The sequence below is a fragment of the Rhinoraja longicauda genome, chromosome 5 (genome assembly GCF_053455715.1).
Source record: "Rhinoraja longicauda isolate Sanriku21f chromosome 5, sRhiLon1.1, whole genome shotgun sequence".
Lineage (NCBI taxonomy): Eukaryota > Metazoa > Chordata > Chondrichthyes > Rajiformes > Arhynchobatidae > Rhinoraja > Rhinoraja longicauda.
In genome coordinates, this window is record NC_135957.1 from 67,749,469 (window position 1) to 67,761,812 (window position 12,344).

A 12,344-nucleotide genomic window follows, 5' to 3' on the forward strand; every position below is an offset into this window, starting at 1 on the left:
CAAAATAAGGGTGGTGAATCTGTGGAATTCATTGCCACAGAAGGCTGTGGAGGCCAAGCCAATGGATATTTTTAAGGCAGAGATACATAGATTCTTGATTAGTACCGGTGTCAGGGGTTGTGGGGAGAAGGCAGGAGAATGGGGTTTCAAGGGAAAGATAGATCAGCCATGATGGAATGGCGGAGTAGACTTCATGGCCGAATGGCCTAATCCTGCTCCTATAGCTTGTGAACTTATGAAAATGTGTTGATTGTGCATTTGTGGGTTGTGCAAATAAAATGCACTGTGCTATGCATAGGTGACAATAAAAAAAAACATTGAACCATTGGCACATCCAACTTTGGATGGTCACCACTTCAGCAGGGTAGATAAGCCAGGCTAGATTTGTCCTGCGTTGTGAGAAACTGGTGATTCAAGAAGCAGCTGAGCATCACTTTTTCCAAGAGCAATAATAAACGGCAATAAATTGCACTTTGCCAACATTGTGGCATATATAAATATTTGTTGATGGCCCACAGGCTTCGAGAATGGGGCTTGATGGAGATGTGTAGGAAAATAACTGCATATGCTGGTACTAATCGAAGGTATCACAAAAAGCTGGAGTAACTCAACGGGTCAGGCAGCATTTCAGGAGAGAAGGAATGGGTGACGTTTCGGGTCGAGACCCTTCTTCAGACTTGATGAAGATGTTGTCACCTTCGGGGATCCTTGAACCTGCAAACCAAGGTCCCTCTATTTCTCAGATACTGTAGAGTTCCATTATTCATCTTGTATGCCTTAGCCTTATTTAGTCCTCCCAAATAAGGCATTACCTTACCTGAACCAGGGTTACATTCCACCTGCATTTTCTCTGCCCATTTTATCATCTCATTAGTGTTAAACCTGTAGTCCGAGACCACCCTCCTCAATGTTTGTTTCCAAATCATTAACATATATCACAAAATATTGAGTGTCTCAATGCAGATGTCTGTGATATATGACTGGTCAGACATCCATTCACTCTCTGCATCCTATTCACAAGTCAATTTCAGATCTAATTTGCCAACCTCCCCGAGGTTCAATTGTATGTAATTGCTTTTTGGACCAGTCTCAGATGTGGATGCAACTCAGCGTATTACACAAACCAGCCTCCCCTCCACCCTCGTATCCCTCCCTCCCCATCCCCAACCCCCATGATACCAACTACGTTTCACACTGCTTGATATAATCATAATATAAGGATGAGTATGGGTGTCAGAGGTTATGGGGAGAAAGCAGGAGAATGGGGTTAGGAGGGTGAGATAGATTGGCCTTGATTGAATGGTGCAGCAGACTTGATGGGCTGATTGGCCTAATTCTACTCCTACCGCCATGATCATGATCAAAGACCAATTACGCCCGGGTCATATAATGTTCCAGTTATACTTGATCCGAGTGAGGCCGCACTTGGGGTATTACATTCAGTTTTGCTCGCCCTGCTATAGGAGAAAAGGCCATTAAGCTGGAAAGCGTGCAGAAACGATTTCTGAGAATGTTGCCAGGTCTCGGGGGTCTGAGCACTGGGGAGAGATTGGTCAGGCTAGGGCTTTATTCCTTGGAGCACAGGAGGCTGAGGGTTAATCTTATGGAAATGTAGCAAATCATGAGGGGAATAGATAGGTTGAATGCACAGGCCCTTTATCCCAGGGTAAGAACTAAAGGGCATAGTGAAAGGTGAGGGGAAAGATTTAACAGGTACCTGAGGGGCGGCATTTTCACACAGAGGTTGGTGGGTGTATGAAGAGGTTGCCGGGAGAAATAGTTGAGACTAGTACAATAACAACATTTAAAAGATACCAGACCAAGTGGACCCATTGGGCCCAAACCTCTCCCGCATTGGTGTAGCAGCCTCTACTCCCCCACTCCCCCCTCCCCTCTGCCCTCCCTCCTCCCCTCCCCCTCTCCCTCCCCCTTCCCTCCCTCGCCCCCTCCCCTCCCCCTCTCCTCCCATCCCCTCCCCCCCTCTCCCTCACTCTCCCCTCCCCTCCACCTCCCTCCCTCCACCACCCTCCCCCTCCCCCTCCCCCTCCCTCTCCCATCCCCACCTCCCTCCCCCTTCCCCTTCCACTGCCTTCCCCTCCCGCCCCACTCACCCACTCCATCCCCCTCAACCTCCCTTATCCCCCTCCCCCCTCCCCCTCCCCCTCTCCCTCCCCCTCCCCCTCTCCCTCCCCCTCCTCCAACCCCTCCCTCCCCTCCCCCCCTCTCTCTGCCCCCCTCCCTCCCTCCTCCCCCCCCCAGCAGAGGTTGCATAGCAACCCGCCTCCTGCCCCCGGCGGCCACCATTGGTGGAGCGGGGGTGGTGGGGGGGAGAGTCCTGTCCCGTCCTGGTGCGGGGATGTTCAGTGCGGTGAATAGATGGTGGCGGCGGCGGCAGCTCTCCCACTGTTGCTGCGCCGATTCCACTCGACTCTGGGTGGCGTGGAGACGGAGCTGAGCCGGCCGGGGAGAGGAGGGGGGACGGGGGAGCCGAGGGCAGGCCCAGCGCCAGGTCTCAGCTTCCAACTCCACCAATGCCCGGCCTCACCGCCGCTGTGCGCTGCTGCCACCTTTCCCCTTGGCCCTCCTCAGGCTCACGGTTACCTGGTCACGTCCAGAGCCAGGCTCCGTCTGCTTCCCCCGGCACCCCAGGCCTGGTTCTCCCGCCGCTACGGAGTCGGCAAACCCACCCTCAAGAGACAGGTGGCCGAGCCCTGTTCGAACCCGAGATCAACAACTGCGCAGGCGCGTTTGTTCTGCGCACGCGCTGATGTGGCGGCCATCTTATAAATGTACCAGTTCAACAGGGCCCCAACGTGCGCATGCACGTTTCTTTAAACTTTAAAATGTGAATAACTTAAAAAATATAACAGCAATTTGAATGAAACTTCATCCATAGCACCCCAAGACGATGGTGAGTAAGGTGAGCCTAAAATTGTCGCCTTTATGTACCGTTTTGGCTGTAGTTCAGGAACAAACAAACAAACAAACAAACCAACAAGATGAGAGTTTTAGTATATAGATAGATTGGGACAGACACACGGATAGGAAATGTTAAGTGGGATTTGAACCAAATATGGGCAAATGGAACTCAATGTGAATTGTATCAACCCAATTCATATTTCATTTTGACGTCTTGGTCTACCGTGATGACTAGTATAATACTTCACTGTAGTTTATATTACAATTGAGCATTAAATAGAGAGAAATAATGGTAAAATATTGTAATTCCAGAGCTAGAATTGTAATTCTAGAGCACGCATTACTACCACAAGAATCAGGTTGAGTGTCTGAGGATGCCTTTTAATAGGCTGCACATTGTTATGCTACTGAAACACAGCTTTCTGACGTCTCAATAGGACCTAATTTCTTCTTTAGGCTATTTTGTCCTTTAATCTTGAAAAGCCACCAATCACATAATAATTAAGGCTTTCTATTAATTACGATACTACCATCTGAAGAAGGGCCCGAAGATGGGTCTCGACCCGAAACATCACCCATTCCTTCTCTCCATAGATGCTGCCTGTTCCGCTGAGTTACTCCAGCATTTTGTGTCTATCGTCGGTTTAAACCAGCATCTGCAGTTCCTTCCCATATGATACTACCCACATGCTTGTCGCCAAATGTGCATTTTCCAGATCACATGCATATTGATGTTGAAATATTTCAAATTGATATTGACCTTAGTGCATGTCCTTAAACTAATTGTTGGTGTTGTGAAGTCCATCAACTTGATTCATATTTCATAATCTATTGATTTATTTTCAGGTAGTACCTGCATTGTGAATCCGACAGACCTGTTTTGTTCTGTTCCTGGACGTTTGTCACTACTCAGTTCCACCTCCAAATATAAAGTGACCATTGCAGAAGTGAAAAGGCGCCTCTCACCACCAGAATGTCTCAATGCTTCGCTCTTAGGAGGGATCCTTCGGAGGTAAATTTTAACACTAAGTACAAGTGGATCTGCCACGATGTCTGTTTCCATAGTACGTAATGGATATAACATGTGTAATGGATTGGTGAGCTCTATTTTGCATTACCTGGGCAAAATTCATTATAATGTGATTTTAACTGGGAACTGGATTACAACTTAATATTACTTTGGACATTGTCTTGCAGAAAAAAAAGCTGTCTTGAATCTCAACAGTATAGGGAGAAAAAACCTCTTTCCACGTAACCTCTCCACAGTAATCATACACCATTGATATGTGCACTGCTGCTACATGAAACGTGGGTGGCCATTGAAATTGAAAAGTAATCACTTCAATTGACACTTGTACAACAATACTCTATTAAACAATACAGCATGCAGACAAATACGATTTATTCACAAAATGCTGGAGTAACTCAGCAGGTCAGGCAGCATCTCGGGAGAGAAGGAATGGGTGACGTTTTGGGTCGAGACCTTGACAAGTACTTTAGCTTGAGGTAACAAAAATAACCTTATTGCTATGAAAATAATTTTAGTTTTGAAAATCTTGCTAGAAATATCATTTTGTTATTGTGCGTCTGAAACACCAGCCATTAATGCCCTTTCCCCCATTGACACAAATACAATGTAATTTTCTATAACATGAGGGTTTTTTAAAAAAGAATGCAACAATCACATTACAGCAGAGCAACCTGTATAAACATTCATTACAAGCATTTCATACAAAAGCATGCAGTGAGTGGTCTTTTAAAGCCAACTGGATGTTGTTCATTTCGAGCTTGAGTCAAGTATGATTACCATTGGAGAATTACTGTAAATGCTCAAATCAAACCTCTCTTTAAAGTAAATCAGCTTGCATCTGTTGATGCAGTTTTTGCTATCCAATGCATATGAAGGGCTTTGGTGAAATAGGTTAAACAATCTCAACACATGGATGATTATTCACAATACAAAAATGACACGTGGTAAATTGTACCACTTTTAGCAAAGATAACAATTCACTTTTTTTTTTAACCAAAGAAAGTTGATATTACTGAGACATTTTTTAACTCTGCTCTATCTGGAATAAGGAAGTCTGAATGCAAACGAGAAACCTTTCCTAAGCAACAACAGTCCTCACAATGAAAAGAAACATCAAATTGTTGTGTGAGTGATGGAAAGCCAGTGAGATCCCATTTGTTACATTCTAATAGATCGAATGCAATATTGAGTTTGATATATAAGGCAAAATGAAGAGCCCAGATACATGTGGTACCAGCAGGTTTTCCGTAAAAAAGGAGATGAGAAACAATTGACAATGTTCTTATAATTGTGAGTTTTAAGAAGTATTAAAGCAAGTATTAATCACATTATGGGGGCGATATTCCTGTGGGAATTTCTTGGGTGGTTCTTCAGCTTTTGTTTATTATCTAGAGCAGCTCTTGAACAATGTGTTTTCTAGCTTTATTTACAATGGTTCCATGGCCTTGGTGTCTATGTGCTGGCTCAAAGTATATATACCAACGCATATTGTTCAATCTAGAATCAGGTGATTAAATTTGGGTAGCTTTTTTTATCTTTATTGCTTGAGTGTAAAATAATATTAGACACAAGAAATTGGTGCATTATCAGAGCTTCCAAACCTCCTCACGCAGTTACAGCATACAATCTTCCCCTTTCATTTGTTAATCTCTGTGCTTCATCCAGATGGTGTTTTATTCAAGATGTGAAGATAATTTATTCTGTGAATCCAGGTCTCGGAAAATGCAAAACTGGCAGGATCTTGTTCACAGGTGTCAAGCACTTCTAATCTGTATGAAAAGCAGACAATGGTTTGAAGTTATTTGGAGCAACTGCTTAAAAATTTGTAATGAAATGCAGCATGGTACAGATAAAATATATATAAGCTGTCAAAATGTGATATGTTGAAACAAGCAAGTATGACCTCCTCCCAGATGATAGTTTCCTTCCCACAACTGTCATAGATGGATCCCTCACCCATATCTCCTTTTTCCAGTAGTTCTGCTCTCAGTCCCCGTCCCAGCAGGCAGAACAAGTATTTTTCCTTGGTCTTTACCTTTTACCCCGCCAGCCTCCACATCCAACACATCATTCTCTGACATTTCCGCCGCCTTCAACGTGATCCCGTCATAAGTCACATCTTCCCATCCCCACCCCTCTCCATCTTCCACAGAGGCCACTCTCTCTACAACTCCTTAGTTCACTCATCCCTTCCCACCAAACTGCCCCCTCCCCAATTATTTTCTCTTGCAACCGCATGAGATGGTCACAGCTGCCCCAATACCTCCTCCCTCACATCCATCCAGGGATCCTTCCAGGTGCACTTCCTGTACTCTCATCCACAGCATTCGGTGTTCTGATGTGGTCTCCATTCCATCGCTGGGACTAAACATAGACTCGGTGTCCATTTCGTCGAACACTTGCACCCGGACCTGGAAGGTCTGCTGGATCTCCCAGTTGCTAATCATTTTAACTCCCCCTCCCATTCCCATTCCATTACTGCATTTTCTCATCCTGGGTCTCCTTTATTGCCAGAGTGAGGACACATGCAAACTGGAGTAACAGCACCTTATATTCCACGTATAGTTTATAACCTAACTGTATTAACACTGAAATATTGAATTATCCAATTTTAGGTAACTTCCTACATACATCCTTTCCTCAACCCCCCCCCCCCCCCCCTCTCCCTGGTCCCACCTGGACTCACACCAATTTCTCCCCTTACCTTCCTGCCCATCCACCTACATTCCTACCTCTGGCTTCACAATTTGCATTTCTTCTATCCTTTTCTCACATCTTTTGCCATTTCATCTCTGTCCAATCATTTGCCTATCAACCCCCCCTCACCTGTATCCAGCTATTTCTGGCCAGACTTTGTCCTCCCCTCCTCTCTCCGTTCTCTCCCTCCACCAACACAATAAGTATAAAGTAGGGTCCCAACCCAAAATATCACCTATTCATATTCTTCAGGGATTCTGCCCGACTCGCTGAATTACTCCAGCACTTTGAGTCTTTTTTTATAAACCAGCATCTGCAGTTCCTTGTATCTACAAGCATGACAAGTCCATTATCTTGATCAAACTACTGATCAGATGGTTATGAATAGAAATTAATTTCAGTGTAAAAACAACTATTTAAATTTTCATTTTGGTGGCCATCCATTTTTAGTAATTTCCCTCCTCATCCTCACCTCCATTCCTTCCCCTACTTTCAGTAAGAACCGCAACTTCACCATGACTTATTTTTGCTGTGAGATAATTTCAGTTGGTTATGCCAATATATAGGAGCTGGTAGTCTCCTGTGAGCCTGTGAGCCTTGAGTTATTCCAGCATTTTGTGTCTATCTTTGTATAAATCTGCATCTTCAGTTTCTTCCTGCGCATATAGGAGACAGTAATGTTCCCACAAATAAGCAATCTGCCTCAGTCATACATCTGCTATAGTTTCTTCCCTTAAAGCATTAAGGTGCGTTTGCAAATGTATAACATTTCAACACATTCTGTTTAACAAGGACCAACTCAGTAAATACACATTCTGACAGATGCAGATGTAGTCTGCATTGAGATTAGACTATACTTCGAACATATAATTCAGTAAATCATTTAAAGGGAAAGCTATATAGAAAATAATTTATGAGAAATGTGTGAATCATAAATTCATCATTAGCATATTAATAAAATACATAATTGCCAGTTGCTATTAATTTAAAAGAAAAGCTAGTTCCAGATATTCCAACTTTTCTTCTTAAATTGCTGTCCATGTTTGTCAGGTGTGCCTGAGCTCATGGTAGTGCAAGTCATTGTGGAAGTCATGTGAATGAGGACACACAGTGAAGGATGGCATAGACACCAGCCAGATACAAACTAATGATACCCGAGTTTGGAACCTAGCACTTCTGCTGATCCCCTCACTTAAATATACACGGATTAGGAGAATCAGGAGTTGACTGTACAGCCACTCAAGCCTGCTCTTGTTTCATGTATTCTACTTGGCTAGCTTACAATCCAATGGTATGAACATGGAATTCTCCAATTGTAGGTAACTTGTAACAACCCCCTCCCATCACCTTTCCCCACTACTCTCCCATTCATCCACCCCCTGTGCCCCACCTGGACTTGCACCCATTTCTCCCCTCCCCCTCCACCTACATTCTTTCCTCTGGTTTCATAATACACAACTCTCCAATCCTTTTGACCCACAGAGTTACTCCAGCACTTTGTGTCTGCTCTTATTTCTATTGGTCATGCTAACTTGTTCCATAATGTTTAGCTATGATTCTGCCACTGCCCACTACAATTCAAAATTGGTTGGCAGCAGAAATTGTGGGACAGATGTCAGAGATCTATTTACAGACTTCACTCCTAAGATTGAATTTGTTGCTCTCATACATTAGGAGACATCCCTTCGCAATAGAGCATGACTGGGAGAAGAAGTTAAGGGCTTCTTAAAACAAGCATCAATTGATTAGAAGAAGAGGAGGATGTAAACAGTTCTCAACAAGAAACATATCAGTCCAGTGCTTTCAGAGAGCAATTTTCCAAACTGAAGTTCAGTGATCAACAATGACCAACATCTGCATTTAATTAATGTTTGAAATCAGGCACCTGCTCTGAATATAGTGCATCTCCCTTCACCAGCACAAGCTACATTTAAATGGTGCAAACCACTCCTGTTGTTGACCACCTGCTACAGCAGCCAATCTCAGGCAAGCATGGTTAATCGCATTGGGATTCTACAATCATTTAAATAGGCAGAAAACATGAAGATGGCATTTTTAGTGTAGAGATACAGTGTGGAAACAGGCCAACCCACCGAGTCCACACCGACCAGTGATTACACTAACCTACACGCACTAGGGATTATAAAAATATATAATTTATTAAAGCCAATTAATTTACAAACCTGTACGTCTTTGGAGTGTGGGAGGAAACTGGAGCACCCTGGAAAAATCCCACAAAATCGCAGGGAGAACATACAAACTTTGACCAGACAGTGCCCATAGTCAGGATCTCTGGTGCTGCAAGGCAACAACTCTAGCAGTGCACCACTGTGCCACCCTCAATGGAATATTGCCTATATTCCATCATGCATGCAAAAAAGGGCTATGCCAATTCTTGGGACCTTTCGAGTTTAGTCTTCATTGTACTTTTGAGCACATATACCTAAATAAAAAACAAATTCAAACTTTTCAATCCAATCATTTCTCAAAAGGTCAGTTACCTGGTTTTATCTTTTTCAGAATTTTAGTAAATGAATGTGAAATGTATAAATGTTTAACAATGCTTTGGCGAAGTGCTTTGGTTCCATGCATGCATGCGATGCTAAAGATACAAAATGTAAAGCATGAATTATACAGGGGAGTAACCAGACTTATTGGCACTGGGGTCTAAACCTTAAGCATAAAAGTAATTGGCAAAAGAAACATGATCTCACATGATCTCACAAAAAGCCATGATCACATTGAATGGTGGTGCTGGCTCGAAGGACCGAATGGCTTACTCCTGCACCTATTCCTGTCTATTGTCTATTGAAACTAAATTGTAAAGTGGTAAATGTGCATTTCTGAATGATTTGTGTCTGAAATGCACTGGTGAAGGGACACTGGTACAGGTATGTAGGTTAATTGGCTGGGCAAATGTTTTAAAAAATTGTCCCTAATGGGTGTAGGATAGTGTTAGTGTGTGGGGATCGCTGGGCGGCGCGGACCCGGTGGGCCGAAGGGCCTGTTTCTGCACTGTATCTCTAAATCTAAAAATCTAAAATCTAAATCTAAATCTAAAAAAAAATCTAAAATCTAAATCTAAATCTAAAAAAAAATCTAAATCAAAACTATTGCAGTATTCTAAAGGAAGCTGGATTATTAAGTGAGAGAAGAGAAAGAAAGATGTGAGAATGGGACTAATTGAAATATTCTTACATAAAGCCGAAATGAGCTCAAACAGCCATAGCAGCAGAGAGTCGTCATAGAGACATAACACAGAGACAGTAGTACACCCTAATAATGCTGATCATCAAATATCAATCTATAATCTCATTTCTTGGACATTGGTCTGCACTTGGTCTGCTACTCAAGTTCTCATCTAGATATTTATTCAATATTGTGGAAGTGCATACTTCCAATACCCGTTCAGCCATTCTGTTCCAGATTCCAACAATTCACTGGGGAAAAAAAAATCTTCAAACTCCATCTGAACCCATTACTCCCTCAATTTAAACCTCGGCCTGATAGTTTTATATACTTCTGCTATTTAGAATGGTTTCCTATGATATGCTTAATCTATGCCTGCCCATCATTTTGTATACATTTGGTATCAAGTTGCTTATCAAGTTGTATCTGGACTTTCGAAAAGCCTTTGACAAGGTCCCACGCAAGAGATTAGGGTACAAAATTAGAGCACTTGGTACTGGGGGGTAGGGTATTGACATGGATAGAGAACTGGTTTGTAGACAGGAAGCAACGAGTAGGAATTAACAGGTTGTTTTCAGAAGGGCAGGCAGTGACTAGTGGTGTGGCGCAAGGCTCAGTGCTGGGACCCCAGTTATTTACAATATATATTAATGATTTAGACGAGGGAATTAAATGTAACATCTCCAAGTTTGCGGATGACACAAAGCTGGGTGGCAGTGTGAGCTGCGAAGGGGATGCTATGAGACTTGGATAGGTTGTATGAGTGGGCAGATGCATAGCAGATGCAATATAATGTGGATAAATGTGAGGTTATCCACTTTGGTGGCAAGAACAAGAGGGCAGATTATTATCTGAATGGTGTCAGATTAGGAAAAGGGGAGGTGTAACGAGAGCTGGGTGTGCTTGTACATCAGTCACTGAAAGTAAGCACGCAGGTACAGCAGGCAGTGAAGAAAGCCAATGCTATGTTGGCCTTCATTGAAAGAGGATTTAAGTTTATGAGCAAGGAGGTCCTACTGCAGTGCACAAGGCCCTGGTGAGACTGCACCTGGAGTATTGTGTGCAATTTTGCTCTCCTAACTTGAGGAAGGGCATTATTGCTATTAAGGGAGTGCAGCGTAGGTTCACCAGGTTAATTCCCAGGATAGCAGGACTAACAGATGATGAAAAAATGGGTCGACTGGGCTTGTATTCACTGGAATTTAGAAGGATGGGAGGGAATCATATAGAAACATATAAAATTCTTAAAGATTGGACAGGCTAGATGTAGGAAAAATGTTCCCAATGTTGGGAGAGTCCAGAACCAGGGGTCACAGTTTAAGAATAATGTGTAGGCCATTTACAATAGACAATAGACAATAGGTGCAGGAGTAGGCCATTCGGCCCTTCGAGCCAGCACCGCCATTCAATGTGATCATGGCTGATCATTCTCAATCAGTACCCCGTTCCTGCTTTCTCCCCATACCCCCTGACTCTGCTATCCTTAAGAGCTCTATCTAGCTCTCTCTTGAATGTATTCAGAGAATTGGCCTCCACTGCCCTCTGAGGCAGAGAATTCCACAGATTCACAACTCTCTGACTAAAAAAGTTTTTCCTCATCTCTGTTCTAAATGGCCTACCCCTTATTCTTAAACTGTGGCCCCTGGTTCTGGACTCCCCCAACATTGGGAACATGTTTCCTGCCTTTAACGTGTCCAACCCCTTAATAATCTTATACGTTTCGATAAGATCCCCTCTCATCCTTCTAAATTCCAGTGTATACAAACCTAGTCGCTCCAGTCTTTCAACATATGACAGTCCTGCCATTCCGGGAATTAACCTAGTAAACCTATGCTGCACGCCCTCAATAGCAAGAATATCCTTCCTCAAATTTGGAGACCAAAACTGCACACAGTACTCCAGGTGTGGTCTCACTAGGGCCCTGTACAACTGCAGAAGGACCTCTTTGCTCCTATACTCAACTCCTCTTGTTATGAAGGCCAACATTCCATTGGCTTTCTTCACTGCCTGCTGTACCTGCATGCTTCCTTTCAGTGACTGATGCACTAAGACACCCAGATCACGTTGTACGTCCCCTTTTCCTAACTTGACACCATTCAGATAATAATCTGCCTTCCTATTCTTACCACCAAAGTGGATAACCTCACACTTATCTACATTAAACTGCATCTGCCATGCATCCGCCCACTCACACAACCTGTCCAAGTCACCCTGCAACCTCATAGCATCTTCCTCACAGTTCACACTGCCACCTAGCTTTGTATCATCGGCAAATTTGCTAATGGTACTTTTAATCCCTTCATCCAAGTCATTGATGTATATTGTAAATAGCTGCGGTCCCAACACCGAGCCTTGCGGTACCCCACTAGTCACTGCCTGCCATTCTGAAAGGGACTCATTTATTCCCACTCTTTGCTTTCTGTCTGTCAACCAACTTTCTATCCATGTCAGTACCCTACCTCCATTACCACGACTGAGATGAGGAAAATCTTTTTCACCCAGAGAGTTG

At 43.4% G+C, this 12,344-nt stretch overlaps 1 protein-coding gene across 1 annotated transcript in view; it reads left to right on the top strand.

The window, feature by feature from the left end:
* The window catches only part of tfap2d (transcription factor AP-2 delta (activating enhancer binding protein 2 delta)), a 63,555-nt gene that overhangs the window by 17,756 nt on the left and 33,455 nt on the right, over positions 1 to 12,344 (top strand). The window contains exon 4 of the mRNA XM_078400068.1: positions 3,766 to 3,931. Within this exon, the coding sequence (XP_078256194.1) occupies positions 3,766 to 3,931 (166 nt within the window). The remainder of the gene's footprint in view (positions 1 to 3,765; positions 3,932 to 12,344) is intronic.